Consider the following 15,059-nt stretch of genomic DNA (forward strand, 5'->3'; position numbering starts at 1 on the left):
AAAGTAATGCATAACGATAATGTATGAATTTGTCAAATACAGCTAAGTTGATTAATATTATAATTAGTAATATATTGTTGTCGATTCTTTAGACAGAATAAAAAACATGATTCTGATACCGGTTGTATATTTTCGTAAAGCGATATAGATAAAAGTTTAGTGTAGTTTTAAGAACTTGCATGAATTGACGATTTGAAAGAACTATGCTTTTGTTGGGGCAAAGTAGATTTTCTTCATATTTCATTTGTTTAAATTTAAATCATTTACAGTAAAGATCAACTTACGCTGTACGTTAGTTTCTTATCATTACATGTCTGAATATAATGTCATTGAATATTGTCATTCAATATGATATATGAGCTTCCAAAGAAAACTGTTATTCAAGCTCTTTCATCATCAACAAGTTTTAGTAATTTAATCATACTTGCCTTATCTTAACGACATTTTTACTCTTTGTTTTATGTTAAATATATATGATACCTGTAGTTGTCGATTACAATAAAATAAATGACTCATGATTCATATATTTAGCGTGTCTTATATTTATCAATATATTTTTTTATTTGTAATTAATCATATTTATACATCAATCCATATGAATAAAATTGTATAGTCTGGTCCATGGGGGTAAACTTACACTAGAAAAAATGCTCTTTACTCTGTATGAAAGTGTTTTCAGCATATCGCAGATGGTGGTATTGTGCTTCAAATTAAGCGTTTGTTTTAAAATATAGTTTCTTTAATTATTGTACACGTACTTTAAACGTATAATTTTATAGCAAACGCGCTATGCCAAACTATGTCCTGATCGACTCATAGCGGCAATAAAAATTTTAATCTGTAAGTCCAAGTATCAATATGAACTATGTATTTTTGCATTTTTTTCTTTTCCTTCTTATACCTTGTTGATTATTATGCTTTTTTTTAAGAAATACGGAGATGTAATTTTTTTTTCTGAAAACTGCCAACTTTTCTTTTTTGTTACATATAGATGTTATTATTTTTAATAATTGAAAAAATTTCATGTGCATAAGTATATATATATATTATATTATATCCTCCAGATTTTCCACCGCGTATAAAAAAGTCAAATAGTAAACTATAAATGAAATAGTAAACTTAGAAGTTTTTATTTTTGTTTTTGTTTTTGTTTTGCCTTTTATCCTTTTCAACGTAAATTCAACATATTCAAATAATTTTATATAAATTATCTTATAAATCTTAGCCTATTTTAATTAAAACTATTGTGTTACATTTTACTAAAAATAACTATGACTTAAGTACAGTGTCTTCAATATTCCAATTTACATCGACTTGATCAATTATTTATGAGTTGAGTTTTTTTTTTTAAATCAATATGCATGTATACATCAATTATGTTAATTATTCGTACGAGATTGAAATTTCTTTTTTCTATTTCAGGTATACTGGGCGATATACAATCCTACTTTTCAATAGGAGATGATCAAGGAGGATTATTACAAGTTAGTTTTTTAATCATGTAATTTCAATCACCATTAAAATAAAACAATGATTAAAATATCTTAAATTACTTTTTAAAAGCTGGTGTACGGAAGAAATCTTGATTTTGAATACAAAGTTTTACAAATTTTACCATAACTGAACTTCTCTCAGGATCCCTGCAGATTTCTATGTAACTGTGGAGAGTCAATTCTGAATTCTGTTAATCTATTTATATATTTTGTCTTAATTTTTTTCAAGTACTCATATTTGTATTTAAAAAAAATATTATTATTCATTAATTTATCATGTTTTAACTTTCAGACAGTATTTGTGATATCTTATATGGTCTTTGCTCCATTGTTTGGATACTTGGGAGACCGATACAATAGGAAGATTATTATGGCTTCCGGAGTATTCCTATGGAGTCTCACGACGCTTTTAGGTTCTTTATGAATGTAAGTATTTTATTTAAAGGAACAATCAATGCATTAAAATATTAACGATAAAATTCTAATAGTATTGTATTTTGAAAAAAAAAACGTTATTGCAATGATTCAATTATTAAATCATCGAACCTAACAAAATAAGCAGGAGAACAAGCATCGTAAAATGATTTTATGGGCACGCCAGTTTTTTGTGAAAGGTTTGGATGGTTTTGGATTGAGTTACTCTGATTTTCTTTTTTTTCAGAATTTTGGTTTCTTCATTACATTCCGTGCACTAGTAGGAGTCGGAGAGGCTTCATACAGTACGATAGCTCCTACAATAATCAGTGATCTTTTTGCCAAAGACATCAGATCTAAAATGTTGGCATTATTTTATTTTGCAATTCCAGTAGGAAGGTAAGCAATTTATAACTTTGTTGCAAAATTCTTTTGCAAAAACGCATTTTTTGCTGAAAAAATCAAGAGAAAACTTTTCAAAGAAACTTTCTCTTACAACTTGTGGAATATATTCACAAATTTTGTTTAAAATATTTTTATAGACCAGAGTTAATAAAAATTAAGTGATAAACAAAATTACTAAGTAAGTATAAGATGCTTTGAAATAAAATGAAATATTTGCCATTAATAATTTTAGTGGATTGGGATATATTGCCGGATCAGCGATGGCTCATATAGGAGGATCTTGGCACTGGGCTCTACGAGTAACGCCTGCTTTGGGATTAGTTGCTGTAATTTTAATTAAATTTATTCAGGACCCAGTACGAGGACATAGCGAACAAAGTATGGATTTAGAACCAACATCTTACACAGATGATCTGAAGTCATTACTCAAAAAGTAAGTTTGAATAATATTGTTCTAGCTATTTAATACTTTATACTATTACTCCACAACAAATTATATTTTTTTTTTGAGTTTATTATTCTCATATAATCAATATTTTTTTTCTCAGTCGTTCTTTCATGCTGAGCACTGCTGGATTTACTTGTGTGGCCTTTGTTACTGGTGCCCTAGCCTGGTGGGGACCTAAATTTATTCATTCAGGGATGATTTTGCAGCCAGGAAATCGAGATGTCACTATCAATGAGTATGTATCAAAGTTCGGGAGGATTTATTGTCAAAATATTACTTCGTGATTAGAGTTGCTGCACTTGTATTGCAGACTTCACCAATACAAATGCACAATCCACTTACATACCAGAATACAAAGTTAATATTGGAAAATGAACTTCTAAATACATCATTATAAAAAAAAAGTATCGGGTAGTAGTAAAAAATTTAATGCGATGCGATAGGGTATTTATAGAAATCAATGAATTATTGCCAATATTTTTATGAAAATTTTGAAAATACAATTCTTAACAAATTCAATCACAACAACTTGCTGTAGTTTAAGATAAATTTATTTGACTCTCGTAATTATTTGGTATTCTAGTATGAAGCGAGCATGTGCATTTTGTATTATAAATATGTGTTTTTAAAATATATATAATAAACTGCTTAATATACAAGTTTATATATATAATATATTATATATATATATTTTTTTTTTGAACTAAAGAAAACTGAATTATTATCAACGTTTTATATATGCAATTTGACATTTGAATGTGTGATCATTCTGCATTTTTTGACTTAACTTATTGCCTGCTAAGTATATACATGTATCTATAAATATATATATATATATATATATATATATATATATATATATATATATATATATATATGTATGTATGTATATATATTAGGAACCCTAATATGTGGTGGTTTTTAAATGGATGTTTTGATATATTTGTGATCTGCATTTCTTTTTTCCTGTTGGGTTCTAAATGCAATTTTCTTATTTATAATTTTAGTGTTAATATCTATATTTATAATTATATATAATATAATTATAGTATCCAACTAAAGTTTCTAAGCATGGGTAAAATTCCATTTGTTTTATAACTTAGCGACAAGTGAATCAAAATTTTGAGAATAACATTGTATTTGCTTATTTTGATCATAAATATAATATAAAATTTACAACAAAAATTTGATATATTTCATAAAATAAGTATTTACTTAGGAAGAAGAACCAAGAAACTTTGGTTGGAGTGGGTAATATCTTAAAGTTAATATTAAAAGCTAAAACTTTCAGAAAATTGTTTTTCGGGAAAGGAAATTTGAAAACATCCATATTAAGGACCATCCTATATATATATATATATATATATATATATATATATATATAATAGACTAATTGTAAGAAAATTCGACATCAATCACGCCAGCCTGCATGAAAAAATATCGCTTCACACACGCATCCAAACTTTAAGCCCTATACTCCCATATTGCAGCGTATCGTTCAAGTTTGGTATTGTAGCGATGTTGGCAGGCGTGACGGGCGTGCCGTTGGGCTCGCTGATCGCATCTCGTCTGCGGCCCCTATACCCGTCCTGCGACCCATTGATCTGCGCCACCGGCATGCTGGTTGCGGCCCCACTTTTGTATTTCGCAGCAATAACGCCGGGCTATAACACTAATTTGTGTTTCGCCCTCATGTTCTTTGGACAGGTGTCCATGAACATGAATTGGCCACTTGTTGCGGATATGCTTTTGGTAAGACTCCCTGCCCCAAAATGACTTCGAGCCTAGTTTACATTGATGATGTACTTAATTTTAGACTTCAAGGCTTTATAAGTATACTACCCGATGCAGTGAATTAAGGTTCTGGTAAAAAATATCACTCTGTTAAGCCAATCACTATTTATAATGTACAATTTTAGTACTCATAATATTGGACTAAGAGCTAGTGTAGCTGTTGAATAACGTTGTTTTTGTAAGGCTAAAAATATTTATACTGGTGATTCTTAGCTTATGCTAAGAATCACTTAGCTCTCGTCATAGCATCTTTAGCCTCGCCTGGTGTGGGCTTAGGCTGGACAGAATTGCCTGGCATTTCACATTTATTCAACATTTATTTATTAACTGTAAAGGCAATGTTTATTTTAATTCATAATCATTTTGCTCATAAAAGTGAACCTTTCGGCTCATCTGGCATGTTGAAATGGTTTGGCAATTTGATTCTAATTAAATCATATCATAGTTTGAAACTTACAGAAACATGTTGAATTTTTGTTTTTTTTTTACATTTTCCATCACTTTGCTGAAACTTGCTCGACCATCATTTTTATACTTAGCTCACTAAGAATCACCAGTACAAAAGCTTTACTTTGCTGTAAAGACAGGAACATTGCTATTTAAAAGATTCACTATCTCTCAGCCTATATTTTGTTTTACAGATTTAAAATCTTAAACTATGCATAAAATTGTCTATGTAAATTAGGCTTAATCCTCTCCATCTTCTTTTCCACATTTGATTTCAGGCAAAATGTATATGTTTTATTTCGTTTTGTTTTATATTTATAGTTTTCAGGTAACAATAATTGGTTTTACAAAACTGCTTATTTATGATTTATACATCTAAGCAAAATATTTTCAATATTATTTTTCAGAATAAAATTTACTTTATTTTTTAAGATATGTCTGAGGATCAGGTTGGTGAACTACTGGTAAAGCTTTAGCATTGATATATTCTTAAAATAATTACTCAGTTGTTGGATAAATGATAAACCTTTTAAATAATTATAATGGTATATTCTTGCTGCTTCTAATTAAAAGCAACCCGTTTATCTTTCAATTATTATGCTACAATAAACATTATAATACTTTACAAGACAATAAAAAATACTTACTACATACAAATATTATATTACAAATTCGTATTTATTCAAAAAAAAAATATATTATTTATTATCAAGTATTTCTCGATATATACATTTTTTGAAGAATTTATTATTTATTATTTATAATGCTGCTGTAAAAGGTATGTCATTATTTTAATAGTAAAATGATTTAATGAATGTGCATGAATCACATTTCTATGACTGATCATCATATTTGATATCAATAATATTCTTACATAATACATAGTAGTTTTCAACTACATTCAATAGTTTATGAATTGTAAACAATTAACTGAAGATTTTAAATTTTTGAGATACTCTTTGACTTTATAATTAAATTCTATTAAATGAAATTATTTAACTAACTTGATGCAAATAGCAATGCCAATTGAAATATTTGTTACAAATTTTGTTTGCTTAAATGTAATTATCATAATTAAGCTATTTGTAAAAGCCAATTCATAGCAGAGTCCCTGATGTTTAGAAAGAAGTAAAGCGTTTATTTTTGTATGAAAAAAATATTGTCATAAAATATGTTAGCAAAATGTTTTTTGTAATAATTTCAGGGTCGCTTTTGTATTTGGTCTTCTAACTATGATTTCTGGTCTTGTGGGTGTTCCTCTTGGCTCATATCTTAGTCAGAGTTTAAAGAAAACTTATCCTAGAGCAGACCCTTTGCTGTGTGCTGCTGGTTTATTAATTAGCACACCTTTATTAGCCGCTGGAATGCTGGTTGTTCAGTTGAATTCAACAGTTGCCTTTATTCTAATGTTTTTTGGTGAACTTGCATTAAATTTGAATTGGGCAATAGTAGCTGATATATTATTGGTAAGAATGCCATTTATGAATAATATGGCTAATGATTTTTTATGTATGCCACTTTCGATTCTATATTAATTCACAGATGTTTGTAAAAGTAGTTCTGTGATTATATTGATTATTGCTCTTTGTTAAAAACAAGCTGGTTGCCCACTTCAAATTATAATGTTAAAGTAGCTTTTATCATAAGATAAAGACATTATACATTGAAGTGCGACCTGCTAAATTTTTTTTTAGAACCTAACCTCAAAATTTTGCTTTCATATTTATATGATTTTTGTTTATTATTCAGCTTTAAATCTTCAAAATAGCTGTGATATTTTGTGTTTTCAATTGATTTAATTATATATATATATATATATATAATATATATATTGTAATTTCATCGATATAACTAATTTTGCTTTAAATTCATAATTCTAATTACAATGATATTATTATGACAATTCAAGATAAATAAGTGTTTAGTTTTTAAGAAAATGTTGATTTAATGCAATTGCTTTTTGCAGTATGTGGTCATTCCAACTCGTAGATCTACAGCGGAAGCATTCCAATTTTAATATCGCATACATTTGGAGATGCAGGAAGCCCATACTTGATTGGTGTTGTAAGTATAATTATTTTCTAGTCTCATGTCTTAAATATGTGAAGGTAAAACTGGAACTATTTTTAGAACTGAAATTTCAAACCATGCAAGTGTTTAAACTAGTTAATTTTCTTTCTTTTTTTTAATTATGAAGTAATGGAGGATTTTTTTTTTACAAAATTAAAATTTACAAGTAGCAGTAAATTGACTAAAGGTTATTATAAAAATACAATTAAATATATGTAAGTAAAGTATTAGTCAATGTTTGTTTAATTTGAATAGGTTTATCTTAATAGATCTGATTCAGTGCGACTTTGCTATATATATATATATATATATATATCAACCTTTCGGAACTAGGTATGTTCCATCTTTGAAACATCGACAGTAAATAAATAAATGTTTTTTTAAAAAACTTTTTTGTTTTTTCATTTTTGGATTTTTTGTTCAAAGCTCTACAAAATATATATGTATATATAGCTATATAAAGCTATAGTAAAAAATCTTCCTAAAATGATTTGATAGTTATCATCACATATACTGTAGTACTTAATGTAATATTATTTTCAAAGATGTCATTTTGTGTGATATACCTGTCATAGCGCATGAAAGTTTCTCAAAAAACACTTGAGATTGTTAGTACAATGCTATTGTTATTATAAAAGGCTTACCTTATATTTATTATTGTAAATATTTATTATTTACAGATTTCTGAGGCGTTAAAACCTTTGCTTAGTCCATCGGGTGTAGCTGTTACTGCATCAGCGTTATTACTAAATACACAAAGTGAATCAAGCATTGATAAAATTTCATTGGTAGAAAAATATAGTAATTATAATTCATCTGATTATAGTTTGGTAAGTAATAGATCATTAAAATTGTTATTAATTAATCATTATATATTGCTTTTATAAGATTTTTATGAATATGTAATGTATTTGATAAAGTCCTACATTCATGTTTTATACATACTCATGTTAATATAATTTAATTCATAATAGGGTAACTTTAAGACAAAACTGTTAATTTATAATTTATATATCTATAATTGCATAATTTTGAACTTGATATCAATCAGTATCGATATGAAATTAATTTTAAATTCTAATCTTCAATTGTACTTCATTATTTTTGCTTTTTCAAAGTTTGTGTCTAATCAAATGAAGGATATAGTTAGTATAGCAGCCGAACATTATTTATGAACTAATCTTTTTCAAGATTATTACACACAATATTTATTATAGCAGTGAATACTTACTGTAAGACTATTTTTAATGATTCGTTTTGTTGCATTATTCCTTAAGAAAATGTTCGAACTCCATCATTTATGTTTATATACTTTACATGGTCTATAGTACTTTCATATTTTTACATGAATGATTTATTTTAGGATGGACCAAATTTTCGTTCAATGCAATACGCTCTCTTCACCACCAGTTTTGTGGAAGTTCTTGGCGGTTTATTCTTCTTGTTAACTGCTGTTTATATAACAAGAGATCGCTCAAAAGCGGAAATGGCTGTAGAAGGTTAGTGATCATGCTGTATTATTTTTTTTTTAAATAATTGTTCTTTTGTAGTAGCTGTTGTTCAATATGTAAAATTACAGTGTATTGTAGAATTCATATATCCATTGATTAATATTATGTTCAATATTTTAGAACACTGTGAAGTTTTTGCTTGCATATTTCCTGGAATAGGTGTAAATTTTAGAATAAGCATTGGTTAACAGTAACTATCATTAGTCTTCTTAAGTTTAAAAAAGTTCACTGAAGATCTACATGATCTTTGTTGAAATTTATCATTTAATCGTGAAGCATGCCAGTATATTAAAATTGATATCAAATTTGAATTGCTATTAACCATGTTTCTAATCATAGCTGGGCATTAACTCGTTAATCCGTTAATCGTTAATTAACGAAGTTAACATTTTGATTAACGGATTAACTTTTAAGTTAACTTTTGAAAATGTTAACGGACACGTTAACTTCCGTTAAAATGCCAGAAGTCCGTTAATCGTTAATCCAATGCCCAGGACCGTGCCTGGCCAGCGTGCAGTGCGTGCACCGCACGCAGGCGGCCGCCTTTTGAGACGGCCGAGGGGCGGCCAAATGAAAAAAAGAACAAATTCAAAGACGGCCATAACAAAAAATGGTCGAAATAAATAGCTGTTGCATTAAAAGTCTACTGAATTAAAAGGCGGCCAAATTAAAAGACTGTTGGATTAAGAGGCGGCCAAGCTCAAAGTCCGCTGAACTCATTCGCTGCCGTAAAGTCCGCTGTATATATCTAAAAGACCAAAAATACCGTAGTAAAAATCAGCCAAAGGCGGCCCTATTGAATGCGACTCTGTTTCTAAATAATTTATAAGTTATAAACTTGGTGTAAGTGGCAACTTTGCCTAAATCAAGTTGCATGAAGTATCCAACATGTGTTAATAATCGACTTAACGATGAAAATATATTAATTCATGAGTACATTGCAATGTGAAAAACTATCGCAGATTATTCAATTTTGTACAATTTTTTAAAAATTAGTTATGTTTTATAAATAGTTTAAAAATTACATATTATTGAACAAGAAACAAACTGTAGTAAATTAAAAACAAGACCCAAATTTCCAAAGCAATTTGTTAATCAATAACTGAAAAACGACTCGTCGATTATTGACAAAATTTAATCAGCAAGATTCTCAAATGGAAAACGTTTGTAATGGTTTTTGAATTTTTAAAATCAATTCACTAATTAAAAATTTGAGACTTTTTTGAAAATTCTAAAGGCAAAACTAAGCAGCACGAGTGCTTATCGAATTTACGAATTTTGACGATTTTTCAAATGGGATTGTGCATTTTTGAGAAAATGTCGACTAAAGATGAAATTTTGACTCACGTAAAAAAGCGCCGCTCATTTTTGCAATCTTTGATAGTAATATATATATTTTAAAAATTAAAATGACTTAATGTGGGTCGAAATATTTAGTTATCTCAGAGACCATGATCACTATCGCCAAAAAAGTTTTATAAATATCATCGTAAAGCAATATTCACCAATTAAACACGAAGAAACGAACCGACCGATCTGTTAGAACTAATCAGCACGATTCCTAAATGATATCTTTCAAACAGTTCCTGAATTTTTAAAATCGATGCAGAATTTTTGGCTAAAACGTGTACAATATTTTATATTTTTCTGTTGATTAGAAACAGCTTGGCCGATCGTCGCACAAAACTGACAGGCGCTAGTCATTATCTAGTTACATTAAATGACTTTTAAACTTTTGAATTGGATTTAACCGTTTTTGAGAAAACTTTGCCGAAAATTCAAAAATCGGCTTTCAAACGATTCAGAATGACTTAAAATGTCGAGAAAACTTGAAAATTACAAGACGATTTTTTTCGTGAGAACATATTGGATATTTTCCTATTATGCTATTTTTAAGGGCGGCCATTTATATGCTCGCACGCAGGCGGCCATATACCCAGGCACGGCCCTGCCAATTATTACTATTTACCGCACGGCACAGCTTTAGCCAATGCCTTATTAAATGACATAGAGAAAAGATTTGGACCACTCGTGAATGATGAACAGTGCCAACATGTTCAAAAGACTTGTTCAACGATGCTGCATTCGTCTGGGATAACAGATATTCATAAATCTATTTATTAAATACAATACTGCTATACCCTCAAGCGCTGCAGTTGAACGTTTGTTTTCCACGGGTAAAGACATTTTGACACCAAAACGAGCCTCGCTTTCAGACGAGAACTTCAACATGTTAATGTTCATGAAGGGGAATATGCACCTTATGCCCGACGCTTAACCCGTCGCGCGTTTCCTATTTTTCGCAAAAAAATTCTTTCCCTTTATTTAGAAAAAAATTCTTGTAAAAACAATATGCAATCATAAAAACAGAAAGTTGACCAATAGAGTTATTATCACGGTGTGTGCATAAAGCGCGTCGCGCCATTAAGGGGTTGAATTACACATTTGAATTATACAAGTATTTTGTTTTATTCATAACCTGTTAACTTCCAGAACCTAAACCAATAAGTTTTTTAAGTTCACTAACGCAACAATATAAAAATGTAATTTTATACATATTAACGGATTAACGATTAACGTTAACTTGCGTTAATTATTCCGAAATGTAACGCTTTAACGTTTAACGAAGCTAACATTTTTTGTAGCGGATTAACGATTAACGAAGTTAACTTTTTGATTAACGGTGCCCAGCTATGTTTCTAATAATAGCTTGTGATTTGTAATTTAGAAATATATAGCTCTAAATTTTATTATATGTACATATTTACTCACATCAAATTAACATTAAGACGTTTGCATGTCACATTACATTTTTTTAGTTTAGCATCAGTGCATTTCATTATATTTCTTTTCATCTCACTTACAAAATGCCAGAATTAGTTTGCGCGATAAAAACTCCAAAGGGACACAAATGGCACAAATCTAAAATTAGCGTTAGAAATTACATTTTATACATACCTTTATGGTTTATTTGATTGATGTTATCCAAAACCAATTTAAACCGCGCAACATACTTTTGAGTACCTGTCGCATTTCGATGTTGGATATAAATTATCTTATGATTTGTTTCAAATCGCTATTTATTTATATTGTACCAGTTTTAATTATTATCTTGATTTTCTTATTTTTCGACTTGATTTTTTTTTTTGTAAATTCATGGAGATCTACTTTTTATTTTTTCATAAAAATTAATTTTAATTTGTAACTTAACGTTTTTGCATAATAATTGTAAATAATCAGAAAACTTAGAATAAAATAGCGATTAAATAAATCATGTTTTTTAAATCAAAATTACTGACTAAGAACTTTGGCTTTTAATTTTTTTATAAAATTTTGTTTAATTTTTTTCATAATTTCATTCATTTTGAAAAATTCATTTTCATGATTTTTTTAAAAATTGAAAATAAAAATTCGAAATTATTAATGTGAGAAGCTATTTTGACCCGTTTTGGGAATTTTGTATACGGCAATTTTCTCATTCATATCATTTTGTTTCATATAAGCATACCATTTGTACGTAACATTTTCAGATATTTGATCAAAGTTAAAAATTTTATTATCAAATAAGAGCAAAAACCGCGACGAATATTGCTCTTAGAAAAACTCGGGGCACAAGGTGGAATTTCTGGACTGTCCCGGCCAAATCGGGACTATGTATAATATATACATATCGGCAATATGTATATTATACTAGGTTACCACTAAATATAATCGAAGCTACACGTACTAAATATGTACATTTAAAATTTTAAATTCCGTTGTACAAATTGAGATATATTTATTTCTCACAACTGGATTCCTTCCAGATGGCCGAATGGAACTTAGTGAAAGTTCAACTAGTGGCGATTCAAATGCATATTCACCTTCATAACATCATGAGATAGATATAACATTCATCGGGGTTAGTTTTACATCTATATTTTAGTTTTTACAAAAAAATTTTTAAGAATTTATAATATATTGAATGCTGGTATGAAACTCGATTTTGTCTATAGCATTAGTTGTAAATATTAATATATAAATAATTGTTTATTATATGATTAAGTTCAATTGTATTAAAGTTTACAAAAACAGTGTAAACCATGAAAATGTCAGGACTTTAGAGTTTGAAATATTTCAAATAGTTCAGTCATTTAAGCTTAAATTAGGTAAGAATCTTGAAATTCGAGATACCCAGCTGTAATTCTGTAAATACTTGAATATTGACACTAAAAAGTTGTCTCAAAACCTACATATCGTAGATACACGCTATCATATGTAGGTTTTGAGACAATTTGTTAGTGTCAAAATACAAGTATTTGCAGACTTACAGCTGGGTATCTCGAATTCCGAGGTGAACTTACTATAATGACTGGACTAAAATAGAACTTATAGTTGGTCTAAAATAGTTTGTTCATTTATTTTGGGTTTGATACCTATTGATATGGCATGGAATCATAGAAAATAGCGATTTTTTATTACATTACTTGTCTTGATGTAAAACATTATTATTTAGATTGTTAATATTACATAGTTGCATGAATTTTTACCTCCTATAAATATAATCATTTAATTTTTTTAAATGTTCTAAATTTATTCAAGTTTATGATATGCAAGTACATATACTATATACTATTTATCCTTAATATGTTTTATTTTTTTCTTCAGGTCACGTAGAAACTCATTGTGCTGATGAATATCAAGATATTTAAATTTAATATATATAAAAAAATATTTTAATTTAGAGGCTTTGTTTTAAAAGTTTTATTATATACGAATAATTATTATCATATCAAGAATGTACGAACAGTATGCATGTATTATTAGGTAAATTTAAAGTGGCTATAAGACTGAACCACTAATTTAATTTATATAATTAAGCTGTACAAAATTGATTTTTAATAACATAATAAAATTTTATATTTAAAATTAAAGTCTTTATATACATCATTATAAAAAGATTGTGTTAGGAATATAAAAAAAAGTCAAATCAAGTCAGTTTTTTAATTAATTTGAGTTTAAATGTTTTTACTATTACTTCATATTCACAAAAATTTTTTTTTATCATGGGTTAAACCAAGATAACAAAATCATATGCACATGAAATCAGTTTAGAAACACCAACTATCTGATGCCATTATATTCAACATATTTTTTTTATAATAAACATATTATATCAAACGTCGCCTTTTACTTAAATAATCACCGATCACACCAATAGTTCAAAAGGTAGGTTAGGAAAAGTAGAACGACAACACCCAGTTAGACGTCGAAGTAATTTTTAAGCTTCGCGCCTTAACACCTCAGGACAAAAAACAGCAGTGTTGTACACGTTGTGGTATTTACTTATTGTTGAAGTTAATATTTAGATATAACAAACGAACAAGTCATAAGGCCGAAAAAAGCAGAGTTCATGTGGCCTGCGCTGGCGTAATTGGTAGAGTGATGGCTTCGTACCAAAAGTGTACCGAGTTGGAATCATACCTCAGGACAAAAAACAGCAGTGTTGTTCACGTTGTGGTATTTACCTATTGTTGAATAACCTAAATTTAATATTTAGATATAACAAACTAACAAGTCAAAAGACCGAAAAAAAGCGGAGCCGATGTGGCCTGCTCTGGCGTAATTGGTAGAGTGGTGCCTTCGTACCAAAAGGGTACCGAGTTCGAATCATACCTCAGGACAAAGAACAGCAGTGTTGTTCACGTTGTGGTGTTTACTTATTGTTGAATAACATAAATTCAATATTTAGATATAACAAACTAACAAGTCATAAGGCCGAAAAAAAGCGGGGTTGATGTGGCCTGTGCTGGCGTAATTGGTAGAGTGATGGCTTTGTACCAAAAGGGTACCGAGTTCGAATCATACCTCAGGACAAAAAACAGCAGTGTTGTTCACGTTGTGGTATTTACTTATTGTTGAATGACATAAATTTAATATTTAGATATAACAAACGAACAAGTCATAAGGCCGAAAAAAAGCGGAGTTGATGTGGCCTGTGCTGGCGTGATTGGTAGAGTGATGGCTTCGTACCAAAAGGGTACCGAGTTCGAATCATACCTCAGGACAAAAAACAGCAGTGCTCTCCACGTTGTGGTATTTACTTATTGTTGAATAACATAATGTTAATATTTAGATATAACAAACTATCAAGTCATAAGGCCAAAAAAAGCAGAGTTTACGTGGCCTGTGCTGGCGTAATTGGTAGAGTGATGGCTTCGTACCAAAAGGGTACCGAGTTCGAATCATACCTCAGGACAAAAAACAGCAGTGTTGTTCACGTTGTGGTATTTACTTATTGTTGAATAACATAAAGTTATTATTTAGATATAACGAACTAACAAGTCATAAGCCTGAAAAAAGCAGAGTTAATGTGGCCTGTGCTGGCGTAATTGGTAGAGTGGTGGCTTCGTGCCAAAAGGGTACCGAGTTCGAATCATACCTCAGGACAAAAAACAGCAGTATTGTTCACGTTGTGGTATTTACTTATTGTTTTAA

General features: G+C 29.1%; 1 protein-coding gene across 1 annotated transcript; it reads left to right on the top strand.

The window, feature by feature from the left end:
* Positions 1–1,376: 1,376 nt before the first annotated feature.
* LOC113385805 (protein spinster-like) lies at positions 1,377–13,360 on the top strand. Its single transcript, XM_026623638.1, is given in 12 exon segments — positions 1,377–1,484; positions 1,786–1,923; positions 2,155–2,306; positions 2,545–2,745; positions 2,861–2,995; positions 6,206–6,467; positions 6,968–7,010; positions 7,013–7,065; positions 7,752–7,901; positions 8,435–8,570; positions 12,389–12,483; positions 13,230–13,360. Coding segments are annotated over 11 exon segments (1,443 nt in total). The 3' UTR covers positions 12,454–12,483; positions 13,230–13,360.
* The last annotated feature ends 1,699 nt before the right edge of the window (positions 13,361–15,059 follow it).

The sequence above is a fragment of the Ctenocephalides felis genome, unplaced genomic scaffold (genome assembly GCF_003426905.1).
Source record: "Ctenocephalides felis isolate EL2017-DRISC unplaced genomic scaffold, ASM342690v1 CF-g0.4_SCAFFOLD_03571, whole genome shotgun sequence".
Classification (NCBI taxonomy): Eukaryota; Metazoa; Arthropoda; class Insecta; order Siphonaptera; family Pulicidae; genus Ctenocephalides; species Ctenocephalides felis.